Source organism: Lytechinus variegatus, chromosome 5 (genome assembly GCF_018143015.1).
Source record: "Lytechinus variegatus isolate NC3 chromosome 5, Lvar_3.0, whole genome shotgun sequence".
Lineage (NCBI taxonomy): Eukaryota > Metazoa > Echinodermata > Echinoidea > Temnopleuroida > Toxopneustidae > Lytechinus > Lytechinus variegatus.
This window is the reverse complement of record NC_054744.1, coordinates 39424212-39451555: the sequence shown is the minus strand read 5'-3', so window position 1 is coordinate 39451555 and position 27344 is coordinate 39424212. Positions and strand designations below refer to the sequence as shown.

The following is a 27344-nucleotide window of genomic DNA, read 5'->3' as shown; positions in this document are numbered from 1 at the left end:
ATTAATCTCTGTTAAAAACTTCCTCAGGAAACATGAAGTCATTGTTGATTCAAACTTCCATGAGGTTTAGTGGTAGGTGGTATTGAAATCAGGAACAAACATAGGAAACGTGATTCCTTCATTAGGCGGATATGTGACCAGGGATGACCAGCTTCTCAATGTTACCAGTCGATGGTCTGGATATATTCTTGGATTAGTGGATCATGTATTTTAAATGGAGGATCATTCTGTCCCACCCGGAAATGATCTTAATGTGATTATTACGTATCACACATTTGTTTATTAAAAATAAACAATCTAACACAGAAAAATCTGTTATGAAGAAAATGCGTGATATAGTCATTGCTCAAGGACAATTTAAGTGACGGAAGCTTTGAACCAAATAAACATTATTAATATAGACATATACCCTATGATCTCTCTATTTATAAATTGAAATGGAGTAAATCTGATTTAAATGACCAGTTTATTGTATAAACAACCGAGAAAGTGTTTAGAACGTAATTCATTAACAAGGATGAGATAATATATCATGAAATACGCATACGTCATGAGATACAGAAAAAAAATCACTTTCAAATACATCCAACGAATCAATCAAAGGATGGGGAGAAGTTGCGGCGCGTCGATCGATTTTAAGATTTACAGCAGTAAAATTTTGTTTGCATTTGGATATGATGGAAGTGCAGGAACGCAATCGTCGTGATTCAGATTTCAAAGAGCGATTTTAAAACATTTCTTTCCTAGTACTCCTTGTACGTAACCAAGACATGTCATTATGCGCACTTGAATTTCTTTCGAGATACATTTTAAATGGTATGGCGATTTTAATGTTTACATGGGTATATTTATTCATTCTTCTTCTAAGTCCAGTGCGCATCGATTGTCAGAAATGCAATACCATCTTTCCGTTTGGTGAGTTTGCTTATAACCTATTCTGTATCTTTGATTGTGATTGATTGTGATATTAAGACAAAAAGAGAGCTTTTGATACATGCGTAATTATACGCGGGGGGGGGGGGGGGTTACGGGGGTAAACCCCACCTATCAAAAATGTAACTGATACTATTGTCGAAGTAATTAATATTTTTTTGCATTCCATTCAAATTTAAAATTCTGAGAATGAGATAACCTACGCTCAGTCGCATCGCTCGCACATCTTCTTGATAATTGAAAATTATTTCGACCCCAATCAATTCTACGTTGAGTCTTTCTGAAAAAAAGTTAAACCCATTGCAGCCAGAGTAAAATGACATTAAATTGTGGAGTTTCACCAACCTATATAACTTGTTTTTGTTACGCAAGGAAGATGGGTGATGACTTGTACAAAGGTAAATATTCATGCTTCAAAGAAAATGGCAATTATGACTGTGTGACATTAATACCACTGACATTTTAAGGAAAGTATTATTTTTCGTTTACTATTCTTTTATTTCATACAATATATATATATATATATATATATATATATATATATATATATATATATACAAATACAACATTAATTAACGCTTTGATTAAAGAAGTTTTTTTTAATGGAATTTAGTGTTCAATTTATTTCGCCAATTATTATTATTGTTTTTTAATTAATCATTTATATTCATTCAAATTATGTGTATACACATATATACATATATATGTATATATATATATATATTTTTTTTTTGGGGGGGGAGGGGATGGCGAAATCATGGGAATTTCTTAAATACTCCCCCTAAATGTGCTAACATTTCCATGTTTCATGGGCATGTAATGTATTCTATTTCTTTATAGCGGAAATTTCGGAAAGCTCTTTGAAGGTGCACTTTGAGACGGTGACCGTAAATTCAGATGACAAAATTTCTTACAATCTTAGAGCCAACTTTAGTTGGGACCATCCACATGGAACAGGTAAGATATTTATATTCTTTAAATGAGTTTTATATACACAATTACATATGGGCTGAATAAAAAAATAAATAACGAGGAAGCCCAGTTAGAATTGGGAAATTTATCATACTAAAAAATGAATAGTTACTTTTTATCTGAATTAATTTCTATTCATAGTAATGTTCATTTATATATACATGTTTACCATGTTTACCATGCTCTCAAAACGATTCGAACGTATGGGTTTTCTTTGCTGTAAATAAATTTTCGATGTATTCTTTCGTTTTGCAAGCCTTTAACAAGTATATACACTAATGTACATGATAGTCTCAAGCTTCAATTTCAAGTACGTGAATAAACACCATGTTCAAACATTTTGAGAATGTTGAAATTCAAGAAAAATGAATTCTACGTTTCCTCTCGTTACATTTTATGACGGTTCGTATTATTTTATTCCACATTTTTTCCTATGTATGTAACTTTCATCAGATTTTAAAAAGGGAATTTATTATGTACCTATCATTTCGAGGAAAGCTGATTTCTTCTTTACTTTCTGCTTAATTGCTGTGTATAAAAATGTTGAAAAAGATCCAGTGAAAATATGTTTTTATCATTTAATAGGATATGACAAATTTATGGTTAGAATGGTCAAGGCAGATGGGGAATTTTATTCTTCCAGATTAGATTGTGAGGACGGTTCCAACCAATATGTGGTAAGTATGAATACACAGGTTGGTGGGGGATGCAAGGGATAAGTGCCCCACCCCCTGAAACTATTGTAACAGATAATACAAAATCTAATGAGCCGTATCAACAGTTGCTTTCAGTTGTGTCTTTTATGAACGATGTGTTTCGTTTTCTTCCAATGGCACGCTTATACGGTTTAAGAGCATTTGAAACAAAAACATACCCCGAATATTATCTTGAATCAGAGAATACGTGCTGTTCTTGCAGTGATATTTTAGCAAATTAAATATAAATTCTTGAACATTCTTAATGTTTCTCTGTTGACAACGATGAGACATTCTTAAAAGGATTGGTAAAATAACCATTTTCATGACCGACAGAATGAAGCTTACCTGTAGAAGAAACATTTTTTTTAACAACAGCATGTGTGTATCATATTAACCCAAACGACCCATACTTCCTTTTAGATGTCTCGGTGAAAGTGCTGTGTTTGAAAACGAAAAACCCCCAATGCACACGTAATTATGAGCCTATCTTAAAGAGATGATTGTTTAATAATTATTATTTTCTATGCATGTGGATATAGATAGATACGTTTGCAGTGTTCAATAATCTTCAACATGGCTCTACATATGTATTCCAGGTAAGTTTCTTCATGTTCTCATTGTATGAAACTACTTGATTGTTAATTATTTTGTTTAGTTGGCATTTTAATACAAATAAAAATAGAAATTAACACGAACATAGGATTATTCTGTAACATCACAATCCTAAATCATAGGAGTCTTATGTTTTAACGGTTTTCATATTTTGAAGACCACACAAGCCACGCAAGATCGGCGCGCTCCACATTCTTTTAGAATTGTGATAGTAATGAAATAAAAAAATCACCGAATTTCCAAATAATTAAAATCCCCAAACGATGTCATTATCTAGTTAAAGCAAGTTACTGGCTTCAAACATGATTTGCGTAATGATTGGGGAAAGAGCCAGCTCCCCTGAACATGCTGAAAATCCCTCAATACTACATAAATTAAGATATTTCAGTAATGTCACAAATAGTGACGTTTTCTCTCATTTTCCTTCTAGTTTATTGCATACCTTATGTTGCAATAATCTTGCTCCTTCCTGCTAGTTTCTTTTTCAAGTTGTTACACCCTCTTAAAAATGGAGAAAACATCCCTAAATTATCTAGACCTTCATATGAAAGGCCGATGTCTCCCTGTCCAACAATATTTGTCTCCTTTAAATAACAAAAAACTCGTAGAGCAAACATGACAATATATTTTTTTTCGATCGATTTAGATTGGTCTCTACGATTCGACCTCTCACGGCGTTTCTCAGCCCGCGGAGGAATTATCATCAGCAGCACCGGGTATGTAAGAACACCAGTCACAGATAAACATCCTGCTTTTTAATCGATCTTTATCAATCAATATTAAAAGTCCTTCCTATAATCATAAACCTCTCAACCCAAGAAACGACTGGTAATTGTCACTTTTCTGTGTTTAAAGAGCGAGTTACCCGCAGTTGGTTGGAATAAAGAGAGAAAAGTCAAAGAAGAATTACACCGAACTGAAAATTCCATCAAAACCGGAATGAAATAAGGAAGTTACGGCACCTTAAAGTTTCACTTAATTTCACAAAATAGTTATATTCACATCCAGATCAGTATGCAAAAGAGGAAACTGATGAAATCATCCACTCATTATTTATCTTGTATTGCATTACATGGAATATGAAATATTCTAATTTTCCCTTCATCATGCTCATAATCAAGTGAAACGAAGTTATTTTCCTTCCTAAACATGTGTATGTATTATTTTGTGGTTCAAACAAGACGATCCTCATTGGTAAATCTGTAAAAAGTGAAATATTTCATAATTCAAAAGAAAAAAAAAATGAATAATGATTGAAGGACGTCATTGACTCTCTCATTTAATATCACTGATCTGTGCATATGTTTTTTTTAAATGAGCGAAACTTTAAAGTGTCATGGCTTTCTTTACAGTACATCCGATTTTAATGAAACTTTCAGTGTTATGCTTGTTTGATTTTTCTCTTATTATTCATATCAATTTTTTTTGGGGGTGGACTTGGCCTTTAAGCTCCACCGATCATTATGTGCGTGATAGCGACGGCTTAGTGGGATGTGTTGGGCGATTGGTGGTTTGTGGTCTTGAATGTGTGTGCTATGGTGCGTGTGTGCGCTTTTGTGTTTTGTAAGTTTGGGGATTTGCATTCGTGATATAGTGTTTTTTAATGCTGATCATTGCCATTCTTGTAATCAAGTAATCTAATTTTCAACAATATATTTCATTACCATGATGAATATATACATAAATACATACACACATACACGCATACATAGGTACATACACACGCACAACCATACGTACATACATACATATACACTGCAAAAGCTCCGGTGTTGATTTAACACCAGCCCGGAATCTACATTATGTCCACAACAGAGAAGTGTGAACCAACACCAGTTTGGTTTTGGTCTAACACCAGGTAAGTGTTGTATATAACACTAATTAGTATCAAAACAACATTGGTTTGATTCCAAAACTGGCGTTTTTCAATACTTATCTGATGTGGACATATATTAACACATGACAAGTATAAACAGACATATATGAAAAGAAGTAGTATGATTAGGCGTGAATTATGAAAAAAATGATATACATGTAGGATCAAACAGTAGACTATTGTATCAATAAGTTTACAAAAAGGGTAGCTAGAAATAAATCATCAATATTCATATTGTAATTCTAATCACTACACAGATTGTTACGTAGAGACGTCTGATCTGGACTACTGCGCGTCAAAAGGTAATTATAGATGCTTATTCTCAACGTCTTCTTTATCGGGATTCCTATGGTTTATTTTATCACTTGAAGCAATATAATTATATTCTATATCTGCAATCTTTCCCTCACCTTACCGTTCTTAGGGTATGTCAGAAACTTATTTCATATACTCGGTTCAGCAATATTTATTAAATTGTTCCCCGTTAATGAACAATAAGCCAGTTCGTAGTTCCTTTCTGCGCGTGATCAAAAGATTCTACGCATGATCAGTAGAAGGTCATTTGTACTAAAGTGACATGGTGCTTTAAAATGTAATGAGATTAGCACCACATTTGATGTCTTGATTATTCATATATTCTTTTGAATTGTCGTTTTCATTTACATCTACAAAAAACAACAATGCTTCCACGAACGACTGGTATGTCACAGTTTGTCAAGTACATTGTGCAACATGGTAAGATATGCATTCAAAGTAGGAAGACAAGAATTACCTTCATTGAGTGTTCATTGGTGCGCTATTCTAGTCACCTGGTCTATTCAATTTCTCCATCCTGCTATGTAGGGCAAGCTTACGTAATATCTTGCTTTGAAATCTGCCTATCATGATGAAAGAAATGAAAGGTCATTTGACCAAAATTGCCCATGAAGTAACTACGAACTGGTCTATTACATATAGGCTTGATAAAACGAAAATAAAACTCTGTGTGCGACACTCTCCTGCATATAACAAATCATGAATGATCAGCGCGCCTCGGCGGTACAAAACAATTGCTTTTGTCGTTACAAAATTAAGGCAATAATAGCGGGTTTAGCAGAGATAGTTTCATCGGAACAATGCACCAGTGTTCCCACACGTCATATTGAAACTAAATCTGAAACACATGTACAGTGTTGTATACAGTTTTACCATATTAAAATGATGGTAAGACCCTATACCACTCTGCACTGTGTTAATATCATGGTTTCTCTATGAAACACTGCAGTGTAAAAAGAAGTGTTAAACAACACCGTTTTTGTTATTAGTTCAACACCAGATAGGTGCTTATACAACAATTAGTTTTAAAACAGCATGGGTTTGATTCCAAATTGGTGTTGTTTCAATACTTCTCTGGTGTGGAATTTCCGGCTGGTGTTAAATCAACACTGGAGTTTTTGCAGTGTGTTCACTTATTCAAAGAGCATTTCCCGTGTTTATGTCTTTTTCTTTTTTCTCGCATTTATACTTTTACTGTCCTATCCCATGCCACACATTCGGACCTTCCTCTAACCAATCAGACATAGCAACGATCGGTGTACCAGTAGCCGTGCAGATAGACGATATCATAAAGTATCAGAGCCCTAACCCTACGGTGACCATCTATGTGACATGGCGTCGTCCAGTGCAGATCAACGGCCTTCTCACATTATTTTCTCTCAATATATGGAACGCGAAAGGCATGGTGTTTACGAAACTTCTGCGAGTCAACGAAGAAGTGAGCATTTTGAATCATCTCTAGTTTAGGTTGGCCGGGAAAAACATACTTTAAAATCTATTCAGCATTCAAAATTAATCAATTCGATTTTTGATTAACAATTGTGGGATCCCAATAATTTGCTTTGGATCACATTAGCAAGTATGTTCTCTTTAGTGCGAGGTATCATTCGATTTTACTATTTATTCATAACCATAAAATATAAACTCCATAAAACTGGAGCGATAAGAAAAATAATTTTTAGCAAACAAGATGAACGGAGTCTGTAATATTTGTTCCCTAACTTTTTATTTTCTTTTTGTTTTGTTATATAAGCATGCTGATGGTCCAGATGTAACATTCTTCAGGAACATCCCCAATATCACAGAGGGTATCGAAAATAGCCTCATGGTGAGCTTATCTTATTGTTACATTATGATTAAATAAAAGTAGTATTAGAAAGTTGACCATTTAAACAATAATGTCAAGGTAAAGAATTTTGGCTAGATTATTTTTGGGAGGAAAATCCGATAAAAGTTAAGGGAACTTTAAGGTCTATAGATACAGAGGCCGCAGTACGGTTTTGCAAGTGGGGGAGGGGGGGGGGGGTGCTTATAGCGTACGAATACAAAATCACAATGAGATGACTGATAACAACAAATAAGACTCTGTCGAAAATTGGTGAAATAAATCAGGTCGAAACAGAGAACGAAACTGCTTTTCCAGTTTACCAGTTTTCGACAAAAGTTTATAGCTGTTCTTTGTTCTTTAAAAAGGGCGTTTTAAATACACTTCGGACCTTCTTCACACGTGAATCTCGAGTAATCATTGCACTGATCATTGCAATTCGTCTTTAGAATCATCGGACCTTTCACACGCTCATTCAAAAACTGTGATTTGAATTCGAATTCCCGAACGGAGGTGGTATGTGTCCTTGGTGACTTGTCAATTAAAGCAATGCAATGATAGAATGAGTGCATGACAATTGTATTATCTACGGACGTGCTTGAAAGGACACGTAAGCTCGGCCCCTCAAGAGATGTTTTGGAGGTCAACCTGTTCACACGTAAAATTCGTACCGTAATTTGAGTGAAACTTAACTGGAATTCATCTATGGAATAGAATTTGAATTCGTATTTGTGATTAGCGTTTGTAATTCTTGTTTGGTTTCACACGTGCTAAAATTCTTAATTAGCCTTATTTTTTGTGGAATCATCATTCAAATTACGATTTTTTCCGTGTGAAAGGGCGGTTAGTCTTTTGACTCTTCAGTACGTCGGTAAGAAAAATTATCTAATGATATTGATTGTACACCATGAATAGAAGTAATGTCTCTCGACCCGTAACATAATACTCTTCATACTAATATATTATTATGTAGGTAATGCCAATGGTAATTGTATTTTCCAACTAAGTAATTGATTAATTTTCTCTTGTGTTGAATCCAGTACCAATTTATTTCAAAATATGGTTTCTTTTTATCAAATGTAGGTTACTGCGTACGTCGCCCAAGATGGCAAGTTTGGGAGTATTTCTGGACCAGCATATCGTCTAAACTTTACCTCAACACCAACAACGTATGTCACATCTGCTCCTCCACTCGGTAAGCCCCAACATCCGATAGTTAGTTTTCAGTTATCTGTTATCCGCTATCTGCTGAGGGTAAAACCGGAGACCTCATGCAATGAACATCCGTGTAGAGATGTTGAATAATATGTAATGGCTTTCCGATTTATGGGACAAGAGAGAGAGAGAGGGAGGGGGGGGGGGGTCCAAAGTGACCATATCTAAATTGCATGTGCTTCTTCAAACAACCTTAATGATATTATGAATACTACCAAAATGAATCATTTTTATTTTTATGTTGCAAGTAATTTGACCATTATTTAAAAATGCCATCAATTAAAAAAGGAGCGATGGGTTTACCACAGGAGTAAGTACTTAAATGTTTTTAATTCTAAAACCGTTGTAAGTTCAGTGCTTTTCATTGTTTTACATTGTACACTGTGTTACTTGAAAATGAAATTAAGCTAGTATTTAGACAGTAATGTTTCTTATTCTGCAATAACAGACTAATAGACCAATTGAAATATAATCCAAACCTTTATAACAAGCATACATTTTTCCAATGATTTTCCAATTCGATTCAATACAATTTTCACTTTAGAGATCGGAGACTCTGAGATAGTGGAAATTGAGGTGAGAAGACGTCATATACCCGTTGTGACGTCATCAACCCCACAAACATACAGTCAGATTAATCAGGTGTCAGGTAGGTAATGTAATGTGTTTGTAACTCCACAGGTTTACGGGGTGAAGATTCTCCTCTTTGTCTATACCTAGAATAAATATAAGTGGGGGGGGGGCAAAGACGAAAAAGGGAAATTGAATACATATATTTTCACTGTCACATCACGTTAATGTAAGTTGAGGCCCATTTGCGGCCCTGCTTTGCGCCCCATTCTCGTGCTTATTACAACTCTTAATTTTGTGCAGTGTGTTTTCAAGGCATAGAAAGGTCTTCCCTTTAAAATGAATATGTGTATTGAATTGAAAATGATCGTCGGGAAATTCCCTCACGAAAGACACTTGTTATCGCTTGAAAAGAACGCGAACATGCATGGAACTATCGGAAACAGATGTAGAAGGGCCATTTGTTTTGCCTCCTCGACGCCATTGTATGCACAAGGGAACAATAGCTAAACGGGCACTTTTGAGATAAAGGGGCACTGAACACGTTTGTAAGGCGGCATTTTTATTAAGTCAAAATATAACTGTTAAGTGCTTAAACAGTGTAGAGCGAGGTACTATACCACCCCTAACCCACGGATCGCTGCCTATCCTCTTTCACTCGTACTACTATTCTACTACTACTACTACTACTACTACTACTACTACTACTACTACTACTACTACTACTACTACTACTACTACTACTACTACTACTACTACTACTACTACTACTACTACTACTACTACTACTACTACTATACTACTACTACTACAATACTACTACTACTACTACTACTACTACAACTTTTACTACTTCTACTACTACTACTACTACTACTACTACTACTACTACTACTGCTACTACTACTACTACTACTATACTACTACTACGACTATACTACTACTACTACTACCACCTACTTCTATTGATCGTAGTCTTTTATTGTGAATTCTTATAATCAAATAAATTATTCTTCAAAAGTGATTTTATACAGTCCCCATCCCCCCGACAGATACTGTTCATTCTATACCTGACACCTTACCTGCGACCGATTTCCCAGCGTCTAGTCCTGTACCTCCGAACCAAGGTCAGAGTGAGTGGACCAAGGTATTGCTCTATTCAGGTGTGCCAGCGATCGTCCTCACCTGTTGTATCGCCGGCATCTTGATTCGTTTTCGACGGCGACGTTCCAAATCCAGCGACGAGACACTCTTCATTCGCTACCTTGAAAATGGCAGCGCAGAGAAGCCACCCACACCTACAGTGAAACGGCCATCTGTAGGTATGCTCATATCAGAAAGATGTAAATGATGTTTAGTATGCTATACGCATCCATAGACTTCAATGATAACGGGGTAGATTGTCCCTTTCATTAATCTCAAATGTTCTGAATAAATTCTTACAAAAGTAAAGAAAGAAAGAAATTCTACTAGAGGGATTCGTGAATATGTACCCTATGTGGTTTAAGCATGCCGAGAACGAAAACAACTACTATCTCGTGTCAATGCGATTCATGCAGCCAACCCCAAACAAAAATAATAGATGAATAAACCCAAAACAAATTTGAAGAAAAAATATTTTGGGAAAAACGAAGTATAAAATCACTAAACCAGATCACCCAGCAGTTAATGATCATCATCATCAAGGTGATAACCGTGTGCCAAATGCGATTCTCTGTAATGTCACGATTATTTCCTGAATTCTTCTTTTTTCATGAACGCGAGAATTTACCACCAAGCATGAAATAATACGAAATATGTCAAAAATACAAAGACAAATTATAAATACAAAAGAATAACGTTGTTTAATGTGAAGTAAGTTATATCTTCATATAGAGTAGAATGCTTGACCGCTCATGTTGCTGATCTCTCACCTGTTGGCTACGAACCCAAATATATAACAATTTACTTTTTACCCTCAGATCACACAGTTTATAATCAATTTTTTTTTTTCTAAAATTGTATATCGCTTTCAGATTTCCGTCCTAAGGACCCTGCATTTGAAGGCAAAGAATTTGACAGATCTCTTCTGAAGATTGAGAAGGAATTGGGTGCCGGTCAATTTGGAATCGTATACAAAGGTTATGCATTCGGTCTATATGGAACCAAGGAATACGTTCCAGTAGCTGTTAAGAGTTTGAGAGGTTAGTATTAAAAACCATATCATTTGCTCATATACCTAAAACTGTAACGTTGCAAAATGCCACACAACTAATTTGGAACGCATCATTCACTCTACGAAGATATACACATTATCGTCAGTGAACATAGATGGCGCCGAAACGAATGAACCAAAACCAACCATTGACGAGACACCTGCTATTTGTAAGGTAAGTTTAAAATATATACAGAATAAATCAGTTGACTATGATAACGTTGTTTTTTGCACCACAGTTCAAATTGTTTGAGTAATTTGAAAGGGAATTTGCTGTGGATTTTTATGTATGTGTGTGTGTCAGGATACGTGTGCGTACGTGTGGGCATGTGACGGAGATCGAAATATAATTTCCTTAAAAAATACATCAACGAATCCAAGTAACGCCCCAAACATAATAATGATAATAATGATAATAATAATAATAGAATAAAAAAAATACCTTAATTGAAAAAAAATGAATCAAATATTGGAAAAAAGAAGAAATACAACCTAACTTTATTGTGGAACATGAACATTTTCGCTTTGTAAAAATATCCTTGAGTTCAAGCAATTTTTTTTCATGTTTTGATCATTGATAAATTATATTTCTTTTTTTTGTGAGTATATTTTGTTATTTGTTTCTTGAATAGTTAACGCCACACCAGCTATGGAAGAGGACTTCTTAAATGAGATTAAGCTGATGATAGATCTTGGTTCACATCCTAACATCCTGCAGATAATAGGATGCTGTACAACACAAGAACCTAACTATCTCATTACAGAATACATGAAGTATGGGGATCTACTCCACTTCCTTTGGAAATGTAGGGAGGTGAGTCCAGCAAATCACATATAACATTCCTTAGCAGTCTTTCTTAAACAGTTAGTTAGAAATATGAGAAGGTTAGAAGATGGGCTAGCCATGTATATGATGATTTCGTCGTCCTAATTTTCCTGCTGCTTCACACATTCTCCCCCTTTTTCAGAGGCTTGATGATTAAAAGAGCTTCATTGAACATTATGCATATTTTACATTTCATTGCTACAGATTTGAAGGATATCATTCCCCCTTTTTTTGTTTATAAATGTTTGTGGTACTCTTTTGGCGGTGATGAAAATACTGAAGTATAATTGGATGTGCTTGAAAGCTGTGGTGTTCCTGGTGGGTGTTTCATAAAGCTGTTCGTAAGATACGAATGACTTTACGCACGACTGGTGATCCCTTCTTGTGCTATGTGATATCCCTATGTAAATTGAGATATGACCTGAGAAAATGTTCCAGTCGTGCGTAAAGTCATTCGTAACTTTACGAACAGCTTTATGAAACAACCACCTGATCTTATTTCTGATGTTGTATACAGTGATCACAATTGTAGTTACAAAATTAATGTACGGCATTAAATTACTGTACAGCGGTCAGAGGAAGGGCATAGTGTGTTTACACTGTTGCTGCGTCATATGGTTATTTTGGTGGACTGATGTTAGAGGATTCGTGATTGTATTGGTGGTAGATGCCATTAAGGGAGAGATGATGATAGCTTATGTGGCTGCCATGGACGATGTTATTGGATTTCAGATACAAATGACATATCGTGGGAGGTGATTGCGTCTTCGTAAAGATTGACCTGGGCACATTAGCGTACATTGTACCTACGGGGGGGGGGGCAGACTGCCCCCTGACGAGTCACAACCCATGCAAGCGACGTATCCGTGCCCCCCCTTTGAAATTGATTTTTAAATTTTTTTTTGCTTGCTAAATTTTTGGCGGACGAATTTGCCCCCCCCCCCCTTGGAAAATCCTAGGTACACCACTGCCTGGGCAGTCATCCAAGCGGGGATATTATCGATATTGAACATCTTTTCGTGTCGCACCTCGTATTTGAAGATTATTACCTGTAAATCAAATGACATCAAATATCGACATGTTATATATGATTCATTTTGATTTGGGATATTTCTCCTTTATTAGGACAAGTACAGGAGACAAGACAGCATCTTCGACCTTACGCAGGCCAACCAGCTCCAGATCTGTCGGCAGATCTCTCGTGGAATGGTATGTCTCTGATATCATTTGTCTTGTACGTCTCCTGTCAACGACCTTTTCAGTTAATCAATACATGGTTTACTTCAACATAGATCTTTTGAAATGGAAAAAAAAGATACTTTAATGAAAAGGGTATTTAAACAAAACATTCTTTTGTGAACAGAATGTATGTAACATATGGATATCCTTTAGTTCGAAAACATACAATACATTATATAGCAGACAACAAATTAAAATTAATCTTATACAGACACATTAATTTATTTTCTAAAGTCTGTCACCTATCTGGAAAACTGCAACTTACGTTTACCTCGGCCTCATACATGAAATCAAAATTTTATTATTATCCTTTCCATACATCATCTGCATTCTTTCCAGGAATACATCTTCAAAACTCGCTATTACCATGGTGATCTAGCCGCTCGTAATGTGTTAGTTGGAGAAGGGTTAGAAGTGAAGATATCGGATTTCGGTCTGGCTGATGACATCTATCAGAGTGGCTACAAACGACTCGCTCCAGACAAGAAAAGACCAGTCAAGTGGGTTAGTCTTGAGACGAATACCATTGGAAGATGCACCATACAGAGCGATGTGTGAGTTTATGGAACATAAATATTTTATAGTTCTCGTTTCAAATTCCATAAGGGTTTTATTTATTGGATCATGCTTTTCAATTCGGAAGGAGAACCAAGTACCAACATGACCAATGCACAACTATGCCCGAAATAAGATTTACCCTGTACTTAACTAGAAATTATACTGAATGGCAAAGTAAAAAAAAATGAGATTTGACCGTCTATCTCCATCTTTTGTCGGACTTTTATACTTTAATGCCTAACATACATACATACATATGCATTATATTTGATATCTGTTATAAATTCAATGAATATATCTTGCACCCTTTTAGATAATACTAACACGGAACACAGGGGGAGTGATTCCCTTTGAATAACGCATTTGATTTCACCATTTCTTTTAATATCGCAGATGGTCTTTCGGAATCGTGATGTATGAAATCTACACCCTTGGTGGCATACCTTACCCGGGAATGGATGGAAGAGAAATCATAACAAAACTACAAGAAGGATACCGTATGCCCAAACCTGATCAGTGTCCGGATGACATGTGAGTTCTCCATCTCTCTGTTCCTAACTGTTTCAAAATAACTGTGAACATGCGAAAATTAGGAGAGGGAAGATCAGGAGAAGGAAAATAAATCGACACCCATGCATGGTATACTGTGATGTATTGAATAGCCCACGATACTGGCCTGATGGTGTAACGTCTCAGACAAGAAAATTACTCACATATTCCTTATAAAACCACGAGGCATTAAGAAATCAAGATCCATAAAACACATGCTTTATCACTTTAAAATCATAATAAATTCTGTGCATGAGGCGACATGGCGATTTAAACACAAGTTTCAACGTAAGGATATATCACTCCGGGAAAGTCTTGTTTTTGTCTTATCTTTAATTTGAAACCATCTTCAGAAAGTGGTTTATGAAGGAAAAATGTTATAAATACATGCGTAAAAAGAAACTAAATCAAGATGTCTACAAATAAAAATGAAACAACGCGTTCATATTCATATGATGAATAACATATATATATATATACACTGCAAAATGCTTTTGTCTTTCTAGAGGAAATATTATCTACCTTCAAGGTATTTTCAATAGAGAAATAACGTTTAAACCTTTTGATCATATTGATAAAACATACTGACGAAAGTACGTCATAGAGTCATTCGTGAAAATGGCATCGAATATAATCTTATATCCAATCTATACCAATTGCTTTACGTCATTAATTAATTCAGCCTGGATTGCTTACTGCAACATTGCCCATGGAAACCGTTGTTGTTATTTTGTCCAGAAAATGAAATCTAGTTCAGATATCATTGTGGACTTTGAGCCTTACTCTAGAATGAAAAAATGAAAAAATCTTCAAAGAAAATATTTCTGATAAACATTTCCATTCAAATGAGCTTGTGGATACTTATTCATATTCGAAAATAGTTGCAGTGTAGCTTTGTACTTGTTTAACGATACAATTTTCGTTTCATATGGGCAGACTTTTTTCTGAGTGATTGTCGAGGAAAAAAGAGAAACAATGAAATACACATCCAATAATTTTAAAGGGTACTTATAGCTAACGAATAATGATAAATTATGTAGAGGATAGTTGTGATAGTAAAATATTGGTCAGGATATATAAGACCAGACTAAAGTATTATCTTCTGGAAAAACAGAGTTGAATCTATTCATATTTTAACTTCACCGATTGAGGTATCTGATATATACATGTATATCTGTAATAAATAATTATAGGCCTTGAATTAACAGGGTAAGCGTTAGGATGGTGTCATAAAAGAACCCATTTGGCGACATTTGTCTCACTAAAAACTAGATATTAAAAGGCTAACATCAGGGTCTACGAGGCTCAAGAGGTCAATGGTTTAACACGTCATTGGGTAATCACTATTAAGGGAATTTCAGGAAATGATAGCTTATCTGTTTTTGCGTTATTTAGAATTTATTCCTCATAGTGTGTAAAATTGTTACCCACTTTTTTTACTCATTAGCTTTCCTTTTCCTTTTCCTTTTTTTATTCGATTTTGTTTTTTATGACAAGTACGCCTTATTTTGCACCGAACACTTAAAAAATTAGATAAAAACCGATAAATCTCTTGTGCCAACCTTCCCTTGTTATCATGGAATCTTTGTCAGTATCCTTGCTTAAGATTTGTCAGAAACAGATAAAATGGCAATCGTCATTATCATCTTTGCACTTTCTTCTTTCTGCTATTATCAAATCAGCTATGACATCATGAGGGCATGTTGGCATGCCAGTCCATCGGAGCGTCCAACCTTCACCGCGATATTCAAGCGACTGGACGACATGCTCGCCGTCGATTCAGACTACCTCACTGCGGAGCTCGATGACGTCCAGCAGTTCAATTTCACTACAGCGCCATCACTCGACGACAAGGAATCAGTCGGCCGAAACTTATCAGAGGAAGATATGAACATGCCGGCGATTGGTGAAAGAATGGCAGAGGAGGAGGAGGAGGTGGGTCATCCGAAGAAGATGAAAGATTCGGTTGCTATGAATACTAAATCCATGGAAACGGCCATGGGTCATAGAAATCCTGGATTTCTGATGGAGGAAGAGGAATGCTCGGTATCGATCAAGCGTGACAGTAGGATTTTACTGGATCCGATAGAGCATGGTTGTGGTGGTACTGAAGTGGTATCGGGTAAAGTGTAAGAAGATAGCCAAATTAGCTTTCCTGTGTTGTTCAGTCAAGTTATCATCTTCGTTATACATGTTATATTTTACCTGTAGCTGGGTTAAAAATTTGATTCAATAATTGTCAAAGAACTACATACTGTAAAAGATGAATATAACCATTCCCGGATGCCCTGACTTTAAAAACATTGTCAAATGTGGCAAACCCTACTCAAAGAAATAAAATTGATATGAAGCGATTAATTACTCGCCAAATTAAAATTGTCAAATGTATTTATCTTGTGCTGTATTAGCTGTAAGGTTGTCAAATGTAACGTTAAAGAATAAGTTTCCTCTCAGCTGGTATCTTTATTTTCAATCACATTTTGCTTGAATAGTTTAGACACATCTTTGGCATCCAGGATTGTCTTAAGATTAATGAGTGAAACTACATTCATTATTTTCAGCGGGCTTAGATAAAACTTGTCCCTTTGCATTCTCCAATTTATGGTATGAGTTCAGTATTTTCTTATTTTCATAACATATTACTTGCTTTCTTGCAAACTAGGGCAACTCATCATAATTTAGGCAATGAACAATTCAGGAGACAGTAAACCTAATTATATTTCTAGCATGAGTAAATTTCACACTTTATATTTGCCACTGAGATTTCGTATGGATATCAACGGAAAATAAACGTGGGAAAACGGATCTCTTTCGTGCAGCTCTAAAGTTCAATATTTTGTCACAATACCGCACGACTAAAATATTTTCTGCTAAGTCTCTACATGTCCTACTTTGAACGTCATTATTACACTTTATATTTAGATTATATCAATGTATATGCTCTGAAAAGTATCGATGTCACATGAAATGAATTTTGTTATAGATGCCCGATCATGATACTTAAGTAACAACATGACATTAATATTTATAGTGATAATAATAATAATGATACTAATAATTGTAAAAATGATAATAATAACGAATATTATCATTATCATTAATAATGATAATAATGATATTGATAACAAAAATAAAACGAAACAAAATAATGAAAACATTACCAATAAGGCTTGTAATAACAATGTTTATAACACTACTTGTACAGCTTTTACTGCTACTATATCGTATACTACTAATAGAAGCAATTCAATTAAAAATGATGGCAAAAATAATAAAAATGACAATTATAGTACCGATAGTGGTATTCATTGAAACATTATTTAACAAATTGTTTTCAAGGTATTGTTTAACTTTGTGAGCAGCCGATTAAAAAAATCTCAAACGAAGATGAAACATGTGTACAAGTGTATTGGAACTAATAAACCCTGAAAACAACCATTATTGAGAATGAAAAACTAAAACTACAAGGCAAACCCCGATTTTTGTAAATAGGTGTCTTATGGCAGTTAAAGCAACTCAACCCGTCCAAAGCTAGCGGGCCTGATGAAATCCCACCCAAGCTTCTTAAGCTTATAGCCTGTGAGATTGCCCCTGTGTTTGCCTTTTTATTTCAACAAAGTTATAATACAGGTACTATACCATCACAATGGAAAAAGGCTCTCGTTTCACCAATTCACAAGTCGGGCGACAAGAGTGACCCATCAAACTACCGGCCAATATCCCTCACCTGTATTGCCTGTAAGATAATGGAGCACATAGTCCTCAGCCATGTTTCCAAACATCTTGCATCCAATGAGATTCTTAGTGATGCCCAGCATGGCTTCCGCCAGGGGCTATCAACTACCACCCAATTGTCATTAGCCGTTCATGACTGGTCTTTCATTTTACAGAAACGCAGTCAAGTTGATACTATCTTCTTAGACTTCCAAAAGGCCTTTGATAGAGTGCCCCATGAACGTCTTGGCATCAAGCTCCAGCATTACGGCATCAAAGGTGACACTTTCAACTGGATAATGGCTTTTCTTTCAGACAGGAAGCAGTCTGTAGTTGTTAACGGCAAACAGTCTTCATGGAGGGATGTCTCCTCTGGTGTCCCCCAAGGCTCGGTCATCGGTCCGACTCTCTTCCTTCTGTTCATTAACGACATCCAAGATAACATCAAATCCTCTCTTCGGCTGTTTGCTGATGACTGTGTCGTCTACAGAGAGATCGTGACTGATGAAGACTTTCACATCCTGCAGCAAGATCTACTACAGCTGTCATCCTGGTCTGCTACATGGCAAATGAAATTTAATGTCAAGAAATGTGCTGTACTTTCCATCACACGTAAACGCTCTCCTCGCACCTATGATTATTTTCTTGACTCCGATGCGATACCTAGAGCCAACAACTACAAATACCTGGGAGTGACAGTGACTACAGATCTGCGTTGGAATCTTCACTGTCAGGACATCAGGAGAAAGGCCAGTCGTACACTGGGCCTCATCCGCAGAACTCTATCACCGTGTTCCAAAAAGGTTAAGGCCAAGGCATATACTGCGTTAGTCCGTCCTCAACTGGAGTACGCTTCTGAGGCATGGAATCCGCACACTGTTACAGCTGTTAAATCACTGGAACAAGTACAAAGATCTGCGGCCCGATTCGTTCACTGTGACTTCAGGAGAACAACATCCTCCTCAGCCTTGGTCTCCACCCTTGGATGGAACAGCCTCCACACTCGTCGGCTCTTAGCACAATGCTCCCTTTCTCACCGGATGCACCATCAACTGGCTCGCGTGCCTTTGCCACAGGTCATTTCTCCAGCAACCTACTTTGGCAGGCACGACCATATAGCTAAATATGCCATACCCAAAGCTACAATAGACACATACAAATATGCAATGTTCCCTAGGACAGTACGGATATGGAACAGATTACCAGGACATGTCATTCTCCATGGAAACCCAACTACGTTCAGAGAGGCTGCACTACCTATCATCAGCATGATGCAGCCTCCTGTTGGGTCCCACATGCTATAAATGGACCAATGCATGTTTTTACTCGCACCCCTGCATGCTCATTTTTATTGTATATATGTGAGCCAACCCAAATCCTGCACCTTGTCACCTCCATTGGCACATGACATTATCGACATCCCAGTATAGCTTCCAAGGAGCTGCGTTTTGGGATTATTGCGACAAGTAACAAGTAACAAGTAGCAAGTATAGACGCCTAAATAGTACACATAAGTGTATGGAATGAAATTAAGATGGTGTTTCCGGTCACTTTATTTCAATTTTTGAAGCACTAAAGTATTATTTTTGAACGCAATTTTTTCTGGGCTTCATTTTTATAACATATCACAGACACAGGTGACAAGTGTGACCTTCTAGCTCAGATTTTTAAAAGGTCAAACCAATGTTAACCAATCACTTTAAATACATGTTTTTCTAAACATCTCATAAAGTAAAGGGCACAACAAACTTGAGAGCTGTTTAAAAAAAGTGATTGTATGTAGGAATGTAAAACCTAAAAGAGGAATATGGAATGGTATAATCACTTTCTTTCTTTTTCTCATATTTCATAAATGCTCTAAGTATCTCTCCTAAGTTTATGTTTTGCTTATTTTTTCATAAAGAAGGATGGCGATCTAGAAATACCATTGTCATGATTGTTAGGATTGCAATACTGGTGTTTGTTTTTCCGGCAACAAAAGGAATGGGATACGACAGTCATGTTTGACAATCGACAATCATTGTAAGGATAACTAGATGGATCTATTTTATGTTGGCATTCAATAAATAAACCTTCAATCTTGTGACATATGGAGGGTTTACTTTTAATTCGAGTGGCAGACAAAGGTAACATCGAATAACGTAGATAAAGAAATAAAGGCGAATTAAAAATGATCCGTTTTGGCATGTTTCTGTTCTTGAATGGTAAGAAGAAAAAAAGAAAGAAAGCAAGCAAGAAAGAAAGAAAGAAAGAAAAAAAAGTCGAGAGAGCTTAGAAGTAAGAGAAAGAAAATCGAAATGTCAGGAAGAGAGAGTGAGTAGGTGTGGGTGTGTGTATGAGGTTGTACGTGTGTGTGTGTGTGTGGGAAGAGAACGAAATTCCGGAAAAAAAGGAAATATAGAAAGGAACAAAGAAAGAGAGAGAGAAAAAAACCCAGTAGAATGTTTTCATAATATGATTTAAAGGTATACGTCTCTGGGATTTAAGAGAGATCTTTTTTTGACATAGTACACGCTGCGTAATATACGACGCGTACACGTCGAATGCCAAGTTCTGAATATCCAAACATTTCTCAGTTTGCTTGTGTTTTTTTAACTGTTGTTCGAATATCTTGGCAGATAGGCTCCACCTCATAGGCTAGAATAAAGATAATTAGAAGGAAAAAATATTAAAAAGACCCCTCGAATCTTGAAATTATAGCGTGAATACGTCACGTGAATTTAATAAATTATCATAAATGCATGCAAAGCGTATTTCATATTAATGGATGTAGTATACCCACATTGCTGATTTCATCCTCCTTATTCTTTGAATAACTTATACGTAAGCCATGTTTCCGTTGTAGCTTCTAAAAATGAGAACTTATTACAAATACTTTGGTTCTGTACCAGGAAATAATGTCTACCCCACAATCAATCTTTTTTGTATCTTTAAAGAGTATCGCCACTTATTTTGCGTTCAGTTGATATTTTTAGTTGAGATATTATCTGAACAAGGAAAACCTGAGAAAAAATTGTTATTGTTATAAGATACCATACGAATTTGAATTGATAATATTCTCAACGTAATACAAAATTGACCAGAACGTGACCAGGTTTTCGTTTATCGGGTGCATACAATTCAGAAACATCGATCTCGAAGTATTATTTCAAACCAGAATAAGCCAAAAAAGGGATTCTAAACACCGGAGAGCGGTGTTGGCTCAGTCGGTAACGCGTCTGCCGGTCGAACCAAAGATCGTGGGTTCGAGTCCACCCCGGGCGGATGACTGAAGCCAGTGCGTTGTTTGTAAACGTCTCTCCCATGTTTGGATGCAGGCTATGTTACAATGTTACCATCAGTTATGTCGGGAGGAGAGACCTGCGGGTCACAGTGATTCAGTTCGCTTATCGCCTCCCAGGCACAGGTGACGCCAAACAAATAATAATATTAAAAAACAAAAGGGATTAGACTAAGGGAAAGTCACCTGTAATTTAACGCATTTGCAAACAAATTTACAATTATTCTTTCTTTTCTAACCTTATACTGTATGTTTAATCAGGAACGTATATTTGTTGCTTTTGATGGACTGAGTAACACCTATATCGATAATTTTAACATGATATTAGGGACAAATAATGCTGGCGAGGAGATATTACAGATGAGATTGATATATTGTTAATGATTATGGATTGCTCTATGTTGAATTCAATCAGATGTGGTTTTAAATCACATCATTTCCATCGTTAGCCAATGCACGCATCAAATCCCCTCGAGGTTAGCTGGTACAGTTTTCTTGTCAGTCAACTTATTATCTGCGTGTTGCTTTTATTTTAATCTCACGTGTTCGTATCGACTGAATACCGTTCTCAGCTTTTTGTCTAATAATGAATGTTAGACAAAGAAGGAAAAGGTACACTAAGAGGAATCATCATCGAATTCAAGTCATATAGGAAAAGACAAGAGGTACTAGCTGTAGAAGAAAACTTAAAGAAATGAGGAAATCTGTTGTAGAAGAATTGATGCAAAAATCAAGAACTTCTTAAACGCGCCTAAAGAGCTAGTCCTGTCGTCATGGACGCCTGGAGTGCAGATGGTCGCATCGTCGCGATACTGACAGAGACCAATTGCGATGGCTAACATCTGATACGGTTTACAGTAATTCATTTGAAGGACTTGAATATATTAATATAAAAAAGTTTACTTTATGAATAAAATTTCAACCATCTCAGAGTCTACTCGAAAAATTCTTACTGCAATAGGCATGGGGATCTAGATGCACTTTCGAACTAGTTCCCAGGATAAAAAACAACAACAAACAAATAAAAAAAAAACTACGATTTACTGAAAGTCATATATTTCATACTATCTACGTCTACAAATTTTGCTCATATTTAGTTTCATAGTGGGTATCAAGTCGTTACGGTTGTTCGATTTTGTATTTGGTTAAGAGTGGGGGTCCGTTCACTTATCCTTTTATCTCCAAGAGGGTAAAAAGAAGCTACCTCATTTGACGTTTCATCGTCGAGGGAAACATGTCGTTATTCGTTTAGTGGTCTCGACAAAACTCCGCGTCGTTCAGCCGCTATCTATACCACCGCCTGGAGAGAAAGGAAAGCAAGGATTTCATGGGTTTTGCCAAATAATCCATGCCTGAGCGGAAATGCCTGTTATAATTGACGTAGATTGGATTTATAATTCGCCCTCAATAAAGCCACCCCCTGTCATGCCTGAGTGCAATCTAGACACAAGGTGTCCTCTTAGATTAATACCATAACATTACATTTTTACATTGTTGTTGTTAAGAGAAGTGCGTGCCCACCGTATAACCCACTTAATCAATCCTCCTACTCACCCACTCACGCACTAACCCACGTTCACCGCCACCTTGTGGAACATTGTAATGTTTCTGTTTTAGCTGAGCAGTGATTAGAAACAGAATATGTTTATTCAATATCCGGAGTATATTAATCTCACCGTTTCAAAGTGAAAAGAAATCTAATTAATTATCCAATTGAAGTATAGTACGTGTTACCCTACATATTAATCGCAGGGAAATGCATTCACGTGACGATTTGTTTCATTTTCGTTTGGTGATTGAAGTACTGGTGGACTTATGATAGATTAGACACATTGTAAGCGATTGCCGTATCCCGCTAGAATGGCAAGCGATGAACATTTGATAGATCTGGGACCCGTTTTATCATGTTGTATAATGAAAGTTTTGCAATAGCAGTTTAAGCTACTGAAATCATTTCATTTCATTCATTGTATGATCGTAATCTTGCTACAGAAATTCTGATTTTGATTACAAGTCTTTAAGAAACGGGACCCGGGGCCCATAGTGCCAGCTCGGTGTATGAGTCTAAGTTGCCTATTTTAGTTTGTTTTCTAGCTGTCTTTATAACAGTTAACATAGCTTTAGGCCAAGCTAAAATGTTGCCATTGTAATAGTCTAATATGCCATATTTATTCTTTTCTTGGTCAACGTGACTAAGTAAGCAAATCTTGATGATGCGTTGAATGAGAAGAAAACCTTTGGAATCAGGTGATTTGGCATTGGGTAAGACAAATCTGACAAACAGATCCGAAAATTTGAAGAAAAATATTATGTTTGAATACTGAAATTTCTAGATGAAGATTTCAATGTTAAAATCATTCGTGCTGTTGGAATCCTTTAATTGGAAATGCAATATTATACATAAACATGACCTCGATTACATGTTTTTTTTTATATTTATGATTTAAGACTCAACACATTGTTTGTGGAACTACAAGGTACGCGTCACAGTTTCGCGGAGCTCGTTCAACATGTTCAAATGTAGTTGAAAGAGACTACAAACCGTTTGTACAGTGTCGAGTTCGAGTAGCAGCATCTGCTTCAGATGTCTACGAGGTTTAACATGGCGGTTTTGAGACTAATATTCATGGACAAATACTTTCCAGTAGCCTACATGAAAGGTGTCTTCAAATAGCTCACCTTGTGCATGCTGGATGGATAAAATGTTAAACTCTATACTGACATGACTTGGTAGTTGCTTGTTCGATAAAAGACTGATACTAGGATGGCAGCATTTAGACGCGCGCACAAACAAACTTTCCATACACACGTCCCACCCATACCCCTCCCCACACACCCACCCAACCCCCACAATACACGAACACACCCACACACATACATTTATATTATATACTCATATGAAGCAAACTAACCACCGGCAAAGGTTGGTGAATAACATGGATCATCTGTAGCTCTAAGCATGGATTTATCATATACCCACTCAATTAATGCTTTACAATCGAGACTATTAGTCTTAGAACGAAGCACTGCGGAGTTTTCGCAAACCTCTACAACGCGACGTTAGAGTCCGGTCACACAAAAATTAACGATTAATCATAGACTCGATTTTCGAGATTGATTATACATCATAGTCAATAGAATCCAACGTATGAAACTGTTCTACAATCATTGCTTAGCTTTGTGTTACAGGCCCTAACTAGAACTTGCTTTTCGTGTGCAAAATTCTTTCATACGATACCAGCATGCCATGCCATGCAATTTGCTTGCCTGAGCTCGCGGCGTACTGTACTATCATGACTATCATGACTCCAGCTGGCTGGAGACATGTGAAAAGTAGATGACATGGATAAGAAAGTGGTTTTTCAAACAAACTGAGTACACATTGAGTGAGGAAAAAAACTCACTGAATTAAGGCTTAGATATAGATCATTACAGTCCATTGAATCGATACTGCATCTAATGTGGATTATTGGTTGATCACTGGCAATTGATTCCATGGGTCAGATCACCACTCCAGCCGAAACCATTTCGCATGAGTTAATGTGTACACAGCATACGCAAAATGCGTTTCCGTCTGACACCCATCCAACTTTGCGTTTTTCCCCTTTCCCTGCTCCTTCTGCACAAACGATATGCCTCTAGCACACAGTGTAATGGGCATTATGTTTTACTCCCCCCCCCCCCCGAAATGGAAGATTAAATTCAAATTTTCGGGGGGACCACTTCCATTGACGAGTGGATACGAGGCGCGACCATGGGGTTTCGAAAGCACCCTAAACAAGGAGAGCATTTTATTCTCCCAGTTTATGAAAATGCATCCTTTTACAGTTATTTGGCTTGTGAAACCCTACAAGTATAAGAAATGTATCACATTTTCTCTAGTTTTTTAAACATCGTTTTTGACAACCTTATAACGTTACATATAGGCCCATACGTAACGTACGCATGGTCGCGCCTGGTATCCACTCTTCAATGGAAGTGGAGCCCCGGGCGGCCTCTCGAGCTCTGGGTAGAACCAAATATGGCTCCGGAAAGTCGTCCTAAATCGGATATACCGCTGTTACAAGAAGTAGCAACCAGAATTTTGCACACGAAACGCAGATTGAATGTTTCCGTTGCAGATGCAAAACGGAAAAAAATCTCATGTCACACAATTTGCATTGCAGGACAGAATTTTACGACCATGGCGACGGGCCCAAAAGTCTCTTCCAAAATCAACTACCGTCGTAAATAAGCGTTCGAAAGGTCGGGACTATGGACATATGGAACGGGGACACTCTATTCTTGTTGTTAATCGTTACATGATTCTGAGTAGCTCCTTTTGTAAATCCTTCACTTTTGGTTTCAACAAATACTTGGGTTTCTTACAAAGGGAGCTTCTCACCACGTCAGCTTGATCATTCTGTGTAAAGAACCTCAGATATTGATCAGGTCCTTCAGAATTTCATCATTTTTTTTTCTAGAATTATTAATGGAAAGATCAAGGATATGTCTAATGTTCTCTGTATCATTTCATTCAAGTAATTCACCAACACCTCACTATAGTCACGATCTGGCCTTTTACCTTTAGCACTGGTTACCAAATATCTTCGAAACCCCACTTGGAGGTTTCACCTCAATGTCATACCAATGGCATGCATGGATGTCAAAATTGCGTTTGGTTGTGACGTAATTACAATCTCTTTCATGATGATCTCTTACTTGATTCTCTCCACTGCCAATGGCCAGCAAATATTTACCCGGATAACCCTAATACAAGGGGGAGGGGGTACAGTTACAGGGCGTAAATCAACCCTTTTCACAATCCTCTTCTTTGTTTCCTCCTCCTCCAGGGGGAGGGGAGTAAGAAAGAAACAGGGTAGGCGATTTAACGTGTAAATCAGTCAGTCTGTGATATTGTCCGTTAGGAAAAAAACGAGTCAAATATTATATGTTATTCATGTGCAGGACTGTTGGACTAACGCCTTTCGAAAAAACGATAACATTTCGATTCACGCAGAGCTTTTCCAATAGCTTTATCTGCCTTGTTCTTACTCGTTCCTTGAGCCCCATCACCTCTGTCGATAAATCTAAAATTGCACACTTCTATCGCTTAATTGCTGTAATTATATCTTAATATGGAAGTTAGGACTTCTCTGTACCGAGGGTGATTAGGTCCCGAATTTAGATTAAAATTTCTTTAAAATATCCTCTTCACAATTTTCTTATATGTTGAACGGTGCTTAAAAGATTCCTTAGACCACTTTTCTTACAATCACTATTCCAGAAACAGTCATGACAAGCGTAAAATATTCAGGATATTCGAATTATGCAATTATTCAATTTACAGACCCCTCAACACGTACGAATTGTACATAGATTGTTCCCAAGCCCTATAAACTCTATACGACATTATTAAGGAGCAATTTCGGAAGTAAAAACATAGTTTTATTGTCATTACACGTATGCAAGACGCACACTCTTACACACACACACACAATCAAGAAAAGGCATTTTTTCACTGCCAAGCCGGTTCAACTTTGCGAGCATTTTGATAAGGATGACAGGAACCTATACAGACTATTGTATGCGCGAGGTTCAAACTTGCACCTCAACCACCCGCTGCGGGCCTGCGCATGCGCGGTGGAGAGTGAAAGGACAACTATTCTCTCATACTCGCTATGCACCTTTTCTTGCACCCATTCTTCTTAGCATGCTTAGTGTGTTGGATTGTGCGATCATTAATAATTGAGACGACAGAAGACTAGAGAAGGGGTTAGACTTATGTGTCCACCCTTCCAGTCTTTATCCGTTGCCAAACATGTAATTCACAATTTTATTTAATCAATTCACGGTATACCCTCTTTACACCAACGTAACGGTAGTCTGCAGACTCTGAATGGCTCGTGAGGTGGGATCTGCTACTGGTTTGCGAAGCAAACCAGCCTGAAAGGGCGAGCGAAGCGAGCCATTTCACTTCTGCAGCCTC

At 36.8% G+C, this 27344-nt stretch overlaps 1 protein-coding gene across 1 annotated transcript; it reads left to right on the top strand.

The window, feature by feature from the left end:
- Positions 1–577: 577 nt before the first annotated feature.
- LOC121416116 (ephrin type-A receptor 2-like) lies at positions 578–17783 on the top strand. Its single transcript, XM_041609579.1, has 17 exons — positions 578–915; positions 1774–1890; positions 2491–2582; positions 3143–3199; positions 3862–3931; positions 5349–5393; positions 6648–6844; positions 7160–7234; positions 8315–8426; positions 8991–9095; positions 10069–10338; positions 11032–11199; positions 11843–12024; positions 13162–13245; positions 13615–13829; positions 14227–14364; positions 16065–17783. The coding sequence occupies exons 1-17, from the start codon at positions 771–773 to the stop codon at positions 16513–16515; spliced, it is 2523 nt and encodes an 840-aa protein (XP_041465513.1). The 5' UTR covers positions 578–770; the 3' UTR covers positions 16516–17783.
- Positions 17784–27344: the final 9561 nt, after the last annotated feature.

What these genes read in the sequence shown, in the direction of transcription:
- LOC121416116 (XM_041609579.1), top strand. Translation starts at nt 771, where the DNA reads ATGTCATTATGCGCACTTGAATTTCTTTCGAGATACATTTTAAATGGT. An exon ending in CACATCTGCTCCTCCACTCG is followed by an intron (nt 8,427 to 8,990) that starts GTAAGCCCCAAC and finishes TTTTCACTTTAG; the next exon opens with AGATCGGAGACTCTGAGATA. An exon ending in GGCAGATCTCTCGTGGAATG is followed by an intron (nt 13,246 to 13,614) that starts GTATGTCTCTGA and finishes CATTCTTTCCAG; the next exon opens with GAATACATCTTCAAAACTCG.